Raw genomic sequence first — 12,312 nt, forward strand, 5'->3', positions numbered from 1 at the left:
AGCCCGTGCTCTACCAATTGAGCCACACAGGACTATTTGCTTCTACTCACGACTCATCAAAGGAGTGTCTTTGCATACCAACCTGCATCTCACTGCTGGCTTGCTTTTGAAGCTAAGCAGGGTTGGTTCTGGTTGGTCCCTGGATGGGGGACCAGATGCTGTTGGAAGTGGTGTTGGAGGGCCAGTAGGAGGCACTCTTTCCTCTGGTCAAAAAAAATATCCCAATGCCCCCAGGGCAGTAATTGGGGACACTGCCCTGTGTAGGGTGCTGTCTTTCAGATGGGATGTTAAACGGGTTTCCTGACTCTGTGGTCACTAAAGATCCCATGACACTTATTGTAAGAGTAGGGGTGTTAATCCTGGTGTCCTGGCTAAATTCTCAATCTGGCCCTCATACCATCACGGCCACCTAATCATCTACAGTTTACAATTGGCTTGTTCATCCCCCATCCTCTCCCCTGTAACTATTCCCCAGGTTGTTGTTGTAAATGAGAATGTGTTCTCAGTCAACTTACCTGGTAAAATAAGGGTTACATAAAATAAATAGTCTCTAGCCCTTGTATAGACTTCTGGCCCTGGGTCTAATGTTAAATGCCCATTGAAGGGATTGATTCAAATCAAATTGAGTTAGATGGAGAGAGCAGAATGAAAGCTTATTGTTCTTTCAGACCCGTATCCAACCCTCTGTCATGATTACTTATCTTCTTGTTCTGTCAGACCCGTATCTAACCCTAACCCGTATCTCTGTCATGATTACTTATCTTCTTGTTCTGTCAGACCCGTATCCAACCCTAACCCGTATCTCTGTCATGATTACTTATCTTCTTGTTCTGTCAGACCCGTATCCAACCCTAACCCGTATCTCTGTCATGATTACTTATCTTCTTGTTCTGTCAGACCCGTATCCAACCCTAACCCGTATCTCTGTCATGATTACTTATCTTCTTGTTCTGTCAGACCCGTATCCAACCCTAACCCGTATCTCTGTCATGATTACTTATCTTCTTGTTATTTCAGACCCGTATCTAACCCTAACCCATATCTCTGTCATGATTACTTATCTTATTGTTCTGTCAGACCCGTATCCAACCCTAACCCGTATCTCTGTCATGATTACTTATCTTCTTGTTCTGTCAGACCCGTATCCAACCCTAACCCGTATCTCTGTCATGATTACTTATCTTCTTGTTCTGTCAGACCCGTATCCAACCCTAACCCGTATCTCTGTCATGATTACTTATCTTCTTGTTCTGTCAGACCCGTATCTAACCCTAACCCGTATCTCTGTCATGATTACTTATCTTATTGTTCTGTCAGACCCGTATCTAACCCTAACCCGTATCTCTGTCATGATTACTTATCTTCTTGTTCTGTCAGACCCGTATCCAACCCTAACCCGTATCTCTGTCATGATTACTGATCTTCTTGTTCTTTCAGACCCGTATCCAACCCTAACCCGTATCTCTGTCATGATTACTTATCTTCTTGTTCTGTCAGACCCATATCCAACCCTAACCCGTATCTCTGTCGTGATTACTTATCTTCTTGTTCTGTCAGACCCGTATCTAACCCTAACCCGTATCTCTTTCATGATAACTTATCTTCTTGTTCTGTCAGACCCGTATCCAACCCTAACCCGTATCGCTGTCATGATTACTTATCTTCTTGTTCTTTCAGACCCGTATCTAACCCTAACCCGTGTCTCTGTCGTGATTACTTATCTTCGTGTTCTTTCAGACCCGTATCTAACCCTAACCCGTATCTCTGTCGTGATGACTTGTCTTTTTGTTCCAGGAAAGAAGAAGTGTGCTGAGAACCCTAAACATGTGCTGAAGGTTCTGACTGACCTCCTGGGACACGAGAACCACGAGGTAACACACACACACACTTTCATGGACACATCTCACACACCCACACACACAGACAGACACCCGCAGTTGTGAATGTACACAAACTACTCAAATATAAAACACACACACAGAGAGAGGTTAATCTGTAAATCTGTTAATCTGCAACAGTCCCAGTTAATCACTAATCTGCTTGATTGGCGCGATGGTGGCGTACTATATGGTAGGGTTGAGCTGTATCCAGATGTTCATATCGTCATACATTCCTTCTCTCATCCCGGGATTTACTGTATTACTGGTTTAGTACACAAGGGGGTGCCAAAAACAACTTATTAATTCAGTAATTTACTTAGATAACTAGCAAGTTAAATTTAGGGGCCGTGTTAATGCAGAATTCATAATTTTTCACGTCTGTTACCAGTATGCTAACTAAATTAGCACAAGTAAAAAGGAATTTCCATGGAGGCTGCTAGCGAAATATGCTAACAAATTGCAAAGACAGGCAGTCCAGCTCATAACGTTATACGTGTATAGGTAGGAGCTACCGAATGTCATTTTTGGTGAGTTTGGACATTTACAAGTGAATGTGAACGAGAGACATTGTGCAAATTAACAATGTTTTAACGCATGCTTGTCTAAAGTAAGATCAGTACTGTCTCTGAAGCAGCATGGTTACACACACTGTGTCTTTGTGGAATCTGGAGTCACTAGGGAAACGCGCCTGCCTGCTCTGCTTGGAGAAGAGGGGGGAGGAGCAGACGGCTGAGAACAGAGTGGCAAAGAAAAACTCAAGAAAATCAAAAGATACTAGTGGCAGCTGTACAGATAACTCATCCAATGGGCTTTGGCTTCTCAAACACGGCAGAAAACGTACACAATATGATGCCCTGTCACCTTATTAATTCAGTAATTTACTTAGATAACTAGCAAGTTAAACTTAGGGGTTGCGTTAACGCAGAATTATTCATTTTTCACGCACAGAAAAAAATTATTTAAAAAAGCTTTAGAAATCTTTTAATGCGTTTTGTAAACACCGATGTAAAATTCTTGTTATTGTAATTTCTTCTCGACATCAGACTAATATTGTGTTTCAGTTGCACTTTTCCACTCGGATGATAATTCACAAAAGAGAATTCTATCAGTAGACAGCGCTCTGACTGATGTGTAGCTACTTTTCTCTGGTACTTTTGTAGGTGTAGCCAGCCTGCTTTTCTCTGGTAAATTGCAAGATTAACTTTATGCCAAACATTAGGAAATGTAGCTGGCTACATTATTTCTATGATAAACATTAGAAATATGATGGCCATGCATCGTTTTTGCAAAAAATACCTTGCTTTTTCATTGTAAGCTCATTTACTTGTGTGGCTGCCAGCCAAATATGTTAAGCGGAGCGACACAGGGGAACCAAAGAGCAGACTCAGATGAGGAAACAGGGATGAATGAATCAAAATATTTGTTACACAGAGAGATATGGAGTGCAGATCCGGGAAAGCTCAGATGAGTTGCAGAAAAACCTAGATGTGGTAACTGAGGTTGGAGTTAGCTGAGTAGAACAGGGTAAACAGGTCCTGATGGGAATCCAAGGTAGTGGTGGTGAGTAAAATCCAGAGCAAGGTAGTTGGGTGGTGAGATGTGGAACAGGAGACAGGAGCCAGAGACAGACCGGTAACTGCAATGAGAGGATAAACGGTGTCAGGCAGGGAAACAGGCACAGCAGAGTAACAGGATCTTGAATAATCATAAATAGCTAGAATCATGAACTGACTGAGCAGAGATTACGATCCGGCAGAGTGGAAATGGCAGGACTGAGTATTTGTAGAGGTCTTGATTATGGAACGAGTTGCAGCTGGTAGGGATCTGCTCTGACTCCAGCACACTTGTCTCCAACCACACAGAGAGTGAGAGGGAGAGAGAGAGTGTACAGGGGAGTAACTGCAGGTCAAGAAGACACCGGATGAACAACAGAGGGCGTAGCAGGAGCAGATGTGACAAAATAACATTGCACTTCTGTTGTCATCTGATGAAAATTAAGCTATTTCCTGTCTGAATGTGTTGCACTAATGTTTTTTCTGTGAAGGAAAACTATAGTTGCACGTCCCTAATCACTCTCTATTGAAGCAAAAAAAAATACTGTTGACTTTCAATATAAAACACAACCCCTTACAATACACACCTTTCTCCCATTGTGCTATTTACAAATAAAACACATGACTGGCTCAAATGTTCTGGGGAACTGCGGTAAGCTTCATAACGTAAAATAATGTGACAGATGAAATTAGAAGGCGATCTGCTTTATCTTCTAACACATTGCACAAGTTAACTGCAGGTATTTACTTAAAAAAATTGTTACAAATATAAAAATATATTGGGAAAAACTTCAAATAAATTGAATGGTATTGGAAAAACCATCCCGTGGCTATTTCCAAATACCTTGTTATACGGTATAGCGCCCAAGCCTACTCTATTGCTGCCGTCTTGTGAGCTCTGCTCCAACTTTGCTATTTTGTGATTCTTTTGGCGTTTATGTATCCGCTATGATTACTATGATCGATAAGAACTTTTGAACATCAGATCGGCAGTTTACTAACCTCAATTGTGGCTTAAACTTCGACTCATCTGCCCTGGGCTCTTTGTGTAATTCTGATCAAATTCTCGGGCTATCCAAGAGGAAACGCCGCCGATAAAGAGGCAGGAAGTCCTGGCGAGATTAAGGCGAAGGGAAAACCAACCACCTCTTCCCTCCATTCTATTTGCCAATGTACAGTCTCTTGGTAATAACATGAATGACCTCCGATCGCAGATTTGTTATCAAAGGGATTCTCGTAACTGCAATATTCTCTGCTTTTCTGAAACATGGCTATCCCCCCCCCCCCCCCCCCCCATGGCTACATGTTTGCTATCCAACTTGATGGAGTCTTCATTCACCGAGCAGACAGGACTTTGGATTGAGGGAAATCGAGAGGGGGAGGCGTATGCCTCTCATCATCAACAGCAAATGGTGTGCTGACTGTTGCGCAGTGGAAGTCTCGACCTATTGTTCACCCGTCTTGGAATACCTGAGGGTCAAATGCCCGACCTGTTATCGTGACTGCTGTATATGTTCCACCTCAGGACAATAAAAACAACAAGCTGGTACTTAATGTACGAGACTATAAACAAGCCGGAAACCTGCTTTCCTGGTTGCCTGTGATTTTAATTCCCGTCATTAAGACATGTGATGCCCATCAACACTTCTCCTTCACCACTAGGGGGCAATCGAGTCCTAGACCACTTATACTCTACCCACAAGCAAGCATACAAGGCCCTCCCTCGTCCCCCCCCTTCAGAAAATCAGATCATGACTCTATAGTCCTGCTTCCTGTTTACAAGCAGAAGCGCAATCAGGAAGTACCCGTGCTGTGCTCAGTTGAGAAATGGTCCTCCGTCTCGGAGGCTATGCTACAAGACTGCTTTGCTAGCGTTGATAGCATTGATGAGCTAACCACCGCCGTCACCGACTTCATAAGAAAATGCATCGCTGACGTTGTCCCCACAGTCAAGGTTCATTGCTTTCCCAATCAAAAGCCCTGGATTAACACAGAGGTTGGTGCTAAGCTAAAAGGACAGGGCTACCTGTCAGCTACGGCTGAAGACAGGAACAAGTACAACAAGTCCTGCTACGACCTCCACAGAGCCATCAAACAAGCAAAAGTTGTAAAGATGGGGAAAGGTCTGTCTGTAATAAAGAGATGCTCTGCTTTTTTTGACACCACACTCCAGAAAGCAAGTCCTGCCGTACGTGAACGTGTACTTTACAGGCTTGTGTGTGTTTTTACAGATTCGTCCGTACGTGAACGTGTACTTTATAGGCTTGTGTGTGTTTTTACAGATTCGTCCGTACGTGAACGGAACCCTGTATAGCATCCTGTGTATTCATGCAATGCGAGAGGAAGCCAAGGAGATGGTTAGTGTGTGTGTGTGTGTGTGTGTGTGTGTGTGTGTGTGTGTGTGTGTGTGTGTGTGTGTGTGTGTGTGTGTGTGTGTGTGTGTGTGTGTGTCAAGGGCTTAAGAGAATAACATTGTTGGTGATTGATTTCCGTGTGTGTGTGGCTCAGTTGCTAAAGCATAGCGCTTGCAACGCAAGGGTTGTGGGTTCGATTCCCATGTGTCCAGAATGAAAAAGTATGAAAAATGCATGCACTCACTACTGTAAGCCACTCTGGATAAAAGCGTCTGCTAAATGGCAAAAATTGTGTGTCTGTCTGTCTGTGTGTCTGTCTGTCTGTGTGTGTGTGTGTGTGTGTCTAGAGTATGGAGGAGATCCTTCGCTGCTACAGTAAAGAGGAGAACCCGGAGCTCAACAGGCAGATTGAGTTCATTATCAAACAGCTCAACTCAGGTCAGTCACAAACAGAGGTATAAACACATAGAAGAAGTCCATTTCATCCTGTGTGCACACAGCCCTGCTCAACTCAGGTCAGTCACAAACAGAGGTATAAACACATAGAAGTAGTCCATTTCATCCTGTGTGCACACAGCCCTGCTCAACTCAGGTCAGTCACAAACAGAGGTATAAACACATAGAAGAAGTCCATTTCATCCTGTGTGCACACAGCCCTGCTCAACTCAGGTCAGTCACAAACAGAGGTATAAACACATAGAAGAAGTCCATTTCATCCTGTGTGCACACAGCCCTGCTCAACTCAGGTCAGTCACAAACAGAGGTATAAACACATAGAAGTAGTCCATTTCATCCTGTGTGCACACAGCCCTGCTCAACTCAGGTCAGTCACAAACAGAGGTATAAACACATAGAAGAAGTCCATTTCATCCTGTGTGCACACAGCCCTGCTCAACTCAGGTCAGTCACAAACAGAGGTATAAACACATAGAAGAAGTCCATTTCATCCTGTGCGCACACAGCCCTGCTCAACTCAGGTCAGTCACAAACAGAGGTATAAACACATAGAAGAAGTCCATTTCATCCTGTGCGCACACAGCCCTGCTCAACTCAGGTCAGTCACAAACAGAGGTATAAACACATAGAAGAAGTCCATTTCATCCTGTGCGCACACAGCCCTGCTCAACTCAGGTCAGTCACAAACAGAGGTATAAACACATAGAAGAAGTCCATTTCATCCTGTGTGCACACAGCCCTGCTCAACTCAGGTCAGTCACAAACAGAGGTATAAACACATAGAAGAAGTCCATTTCATCCTGTGCGCACACAGCCCTGCTCAACTCAGGTCAGTCACAAACAGAGGTATAAACACATAGAAGAAGTCCATTTCATCCTGTGCGCACACAGCCCTGCTCAACTCAGGTCAGTCACAAACAGAGGTATAAACACATAGAAGAAGTCCATTTCATCCTGTGTGCACACAGCCCTGCTCAACTCAGGTCAGTCACAAACAGAGGTATAAACACATAGAAGAAGTCCATTTCATCCTGTGTGCACACAGCCCTGCTCAACTCAGGTCAGTCACAAACAGAGGTATAAACACATAGAAGAAGTCCATTTCATCCTGTGTGCACACAGCCCTGCTCAACTCAGGTCAGTCACAAACAGAGGTATAAACACATAGAAGAAGTCCATTTCATCCTGTGCGCACACAGCCCTGCTCAACTCAGGTCAGTCACAAACAGAGGTATAAACACATAGAAGAAGTCCATTTCATCCTGTGTGCACACAGCCCTGCTCAACTCAGGTCAGTCACAAACAGAGGTATAAACACATAGAAGTAGTCCATTTCATCCTGTGTGCACACAGCCCTGCTCAACTCAGGTCAGTCACAAACAGAGGTATAAACACATAGAAGAAGTCCATTTCATCCTGTGTGCACACAGCCCTGCTCAACTCAGGTCAGTCACAAACAGAGGTATAAACACATAGAAGTAGTCCATTTCATCCTGTGTGCACACAGCCCTGCTCAACTCAGGTCAGTCACAAACAGAGGTATAAACACATAGAAGTAGTCCATTTCATCCTGTGTGCACACAGCCCTGCTCAACTCAGGTCAGTCACAAACAGAGGTATAAACACATAGAAGTAGTCCATTTCATCCTGTGCGCACACAGCCCTGCAGTGGCACATATTGACACGCACCAGCACAATATACTGTGCATTTAGATTTTTTTTGGACCCATTCATATTTCCCACATTTTTGTTGCATTACAGCCTTATTCTAAAATGGAGATTATTAATATTTTTTTCCCCCTCATCAATACCCCATAATGACATATCAAAAACAGGTTTTTAGAAGTTTTTGCAAATGTATAAAAAATATTATTGTGGAAATTCAGTACTGAGAGAGACACCCCTTCGTGCCTTATTGCTTAAGTATAGTACACAAACCCACCAACATACACTGTTCTGTTGGAGGCCACTGTATGTACAAGCTGTGGTTTCTTCATGTTCTGTTTGACCTCTCACCTTTGTGAGCTGACCTGACGTGTCTCTTTTCTAACCAGGGGAGGTGACTGAAGAGGGACCAGAGTCTGATGACGAAGAGGAGGATGACGATGATGAGGTAAGCTCGTCATCTCACCCTCGTTGCCATGTCGATCATGATCTGGAGACACACGCAAATGTCCAAAGACGCATCGCCTCTGTCCCCTAGACACTCCTCCACAGATGGGACATACATACTTCTACCTACCGACCCTGCCGGCTGCCACACACACACCCTCCTACTAACCCTGACACACTCACACACTCGCCATTTGTCAAACCATCCCAGAGTCCTTTGAACCACACACACACACACACACACACACACACACATTCCTACCTCAAGAACACCTCCCCCAAAAAATTTGTTATGAAAAGAGAGGGAGGGGATCAATTATAAAACATACTTTATTTGACATCTTCCCCAGCGTAACACAGATATTGGGTGTCTCTCACCTGTGTGCTGTCTGATGGGGCTGCCAGGTTGGATTCTCTGGGATATAAGGGCCACAGCAGTGCCTTGGGACCCGAGGTCACCCAGGTGTATGCTGGGTTTGAGAATATGTGTGTGTGTGTTGGTGGGTATGTGCCCCCATTCGCTGACCCTCTACGAGCAAATGTGTGAAACGCTGTACTTCCATTGACAAGTGAGATCAGTACAAAGTGAAACCACCCCTATCGTGCCAAATGTGATGCCGTTCTCGAAAATCTCCCTAATAACCTAGAATAATAGTGTTACCATTTTGCTTATAATATAATGGTGTCGTTGTTGGTGTTATCGACATGATCACATCTTTCCCCCGTAAAGGGAGAAACATCGCCACTGTTCACCCACCCAGCGCCTTGGTTATTGTTTTTGAAAGGAGTGTCCGGCAGCGTAGTAAAATAAATTATAATATCGCTGTTCTATCGCATGTGCATTGATGTCCAATGGGGGGGGTGGGGAATCAGTGTTCGTTGTTGGAATCTCCCAAACGGACGTGGCCGTTTCACCAAGAACGGACTTCAGTTTAAAAGTCTTTACAAACAGCAATACTGCTTCTCTCTCCATGGTCTCACAGCTATCTCACGGACTTCACTTCTCTCTCCATGGGGTCTCACAGCTATCTCACGGACTTCACTTCTCTCTCCATGGTCTCACAGCTATCTCACGGACTTCACTTCTCTCTCTCCATGGTCTCACCGCTATCTCACGGACTTCACTTCTCTCTCCACGGTCTCACAGCTATCTCATGGACTTCACTTCTCTCTCCACGGTCTCACAGCTATCTCATGGACTTCACTTCTCTCTCCACGGTCTCACAGCTATCTCACGGACTTCACTTCTCTCTCCATGGGGTCTCACAGCTATCTCACGGACTTCACTTCTCTCCTAGTACAATCTTATGTTATGCTATTCTCAGATGGGTCGTGTTCATTAAGGCATGCAACAGAAAACGTTTTGCAACGGAAAATGACTGTTTCTTATTGGACTAGTCCATGTAGTCCGCCCCTGTTTCAGTCTGTTTTCTTACGTTTGGTGCCAAATGAACACACCCTGGTGTGGATCTATCAGGGTTGGGATCAATTCCTGTTCTCTTCAGTAAAATGAGGAAAAGGATGTGGTTCTATGATGACCGTGTCCTGTGTTTGTTAACAGGAAGACGCGATAGAGACGGACCTGGACAAAGAGGAAGTGCTTCAGCTGCAGCCCAGAGAGTTGTCCGGAGAGACACTACTGACCACAGAGTACCTGGGGGTGAGAGACACACATACACACACACACACACACACACACACACACACACACACACACACACACACATACACATACACATACACATACACATACACACACACACACACACACACACACAATGCTACACTGACCAGATCTGGGACCAGTTATTATGGCACCTTGTCCTGTGGGAACATGATGTGTGTTTGGCACATTGCCGTTGGCGTGTGATTTTAATTGTGTGTGTGTGTGTCCAGATCATGACCAACATGGCGACGAGGGTGAAGAGGAGATCGGCAGCTCCTCTTGGACGGAGTGTCGATGAACCCCTGCAGCGACCCGTAACCCCAAGCTCCCACCGAAACACACACATCATGCAAGTAGTACACACATGCACACATATACTGTATACGCACAACATGAAGCAATGCATTCTGGACTAGAGGCTCTTAGTATCGGATGCTGCCGACCCCGTGGTCAATACAGTATTTGCCAGTACCCAGTGAATAGGGAGGGCTAATGTTACAGCATGATGTATTGGTGTCCCTCAGAACGTCAGAGTGGTGTCAGACGATACCACAGTGGAGAACTAATGTATTGGTGTCCCTCAGAACGTCAGAGTGGTGTCAGACAATACCGCAGTGGATAACTAATGTATTGGTGTCCCTCAGAACGTCAGAGTGGTGTCAGACAATACCGCAGTGGATAACTAATGTATTGGTGTCCCTCAGAACGTCAGAGTGGTGTCAGACAATACCGCAGTGGATAACTAATGTATTGGTGTCCCTCAGAACGTCAGAGTGGTGTCAGACAATACCGCAGTGGATAACTAATGTATTGGTGTCCCTCAGAACGTCAGAGTGGTGTCAGACAATACCGCAGTGGATAACTAATGTATTGGTGTCCCTCAGAACGTCAGAGTGGTGTCAGACAATACCGCAGTGGATAACTAATGTATTGGTGTCCCTCAGAACGTCAGAGTGGTGTCAGACAATACCCGGAGGTGATAACTCATATTTGGGTCTTTTGTTAAGTATTCCATGAGGCCATCCTAAGAACAAATGAATGACCCAATAGCAGTGACAGACAGTCAACAAATATAGCAACAAAGTGCCAATACACTGCTCCAGCCAAGTGAATTCTCTGCTTTAGGAACAGTGAATTAGCCTAGTGTTTAAAATGGAACTGACATTTATCTGTCAGTAAAAGTTCTAAGAAAGCACCAACTTAGAAAGTACTTTGAAGGGGCCATGAAAATACAAAGAGGACCAATAGAATACTGGGCAACAACCAGGGAGGGAGGGACATGCTAAAAGTCATTCAAAGTGTTTATGACACATTCATAAGTGCTATAAAAAAAAACAATTGGCCCCCCTTTTCAGATTTTTTTTCTTTCTACTTTTGCATATTTTTTGATACTGAATAATTATCAGATCTTAAACCAAAATCTAATATTAGATAAAGCAACCTACTTATTTCAAAGTTGTACAGCACCCAGTGCCCCTGTGTGAAAAAGTAATTGCCCCTTTTTACACCCAATAACTGGTTGTGTCACCTCCAGCCGTTTGTTTTGCTGTATTTAAAAGTGTGTATTGTAGCCGTATCGCAAGGTTAACCAGGATCGGATCCAATCATATCTCCGTCTCAGATGTGTGATTTATACCGTGTAGGTTTATGTGTTCAGTTGTAGGTGATGACTCCTGAGATTTCTGATAACATTTATTGTGTGTGGAATGGGAGTTTATTGCAATATGATTGTATTTATTTATTTAACCTTTATTTAACTAGGCAAGTCAGTTAAGAACCAGTTCTTATTTACAATGACACCCTTGTATGAATAATACCGGTTTTTAAGCATCACTTTATGAATGAACAAACATTGTGTAACTGAGTTCACTTGAACTCATTTAACAAACTGGACTCTTTTTAGGCCCGAGGTACGTGACTTCAAGTCAAAAAGTGCTCGGTCTGAAACACAGGAGGTGTAACCAGTGACTCTCTTATTGGCATGGACCCGTGTTGAAGTTCTGTTCTAGCCCTCCCTCTGACACCCAACCTTCCTCCTTCTTCTGGTTTCTCTCCAGAGGTTGTAGTCTTACAACTTCAAGGTGACATACTTGATATTCGTCGGACTCAACAACATCTCCAAACTCTAATCCACTCTAAGTTCAGACGTCTGAGTGAAGAGCAACAACAGAGCGCCATGGAATTCGGAGACTCGCTGAGCACTCTCACCCACAAGCTAACAGAGCTCAGTGAGCACTCTCACCCACAAGCTAACAGAGCTCAGTGAGCACTCTCACCCACAAGCTAACAGA

The 12,312-nt window shown here is 44.2% G+C and overlaps 1 protein-coding gene across 3 annotated transcripts in view; it reads left to right on the top strand.

Annotated features, from left to right (window-relative positions):
- The window catches only part of LOC120053598 (lisH domain-containing protein ARMC9), a 108,842-nt gene that overhangs the window by 51,750 nt on the left and 44,780 nt on the right, over window positions 1-12,312 (top strand). For all 3 annotated transcript variants that reach the window (XM_039000738.1, XM_039000737.1, XM_039000736.1), the window contains 6 exons: window positions 1,795-1,871; window positions 5,716-5,790; window positions 6,135-6,225; window positions 8,298-8,356; window positions 9,917-10,015; window positions 10,252-10,370. In XM_039000738.1, the coding sequence (XP_038856666.1) occupies window positions 1,795-1,871; window positions 5,716-5,790; window positions 6,135-6,225; window positions 8,298-8,356; window positions 9,917-10,015; window positions 10,252-10,370 (520 nt within the window). The remainder of the gene's footprint in view (window positions 1-1,794; window positions 1,872-5,715; window positions 5,791-6,134; window positions 6,226-8,297; window positions 8,357-9,916; window positions 10,016-10,251; window positions 10,371-12,312) is intronic.

The sequence above is a fragment of the Salvelinus namaycush genome, chromosome 9, assembly GCF_016432855.1.
Source record: "Salvelinus namaycush isolate Seneca chromosome 9, SaNama_1.0, whole genome shotgun sequence".
NCBI lineage: Eukaryota > Metazoa > Chordata > Actinopteri > Salmoniformes > Salmonidae > Salvelinus > Salvelinus namaycush.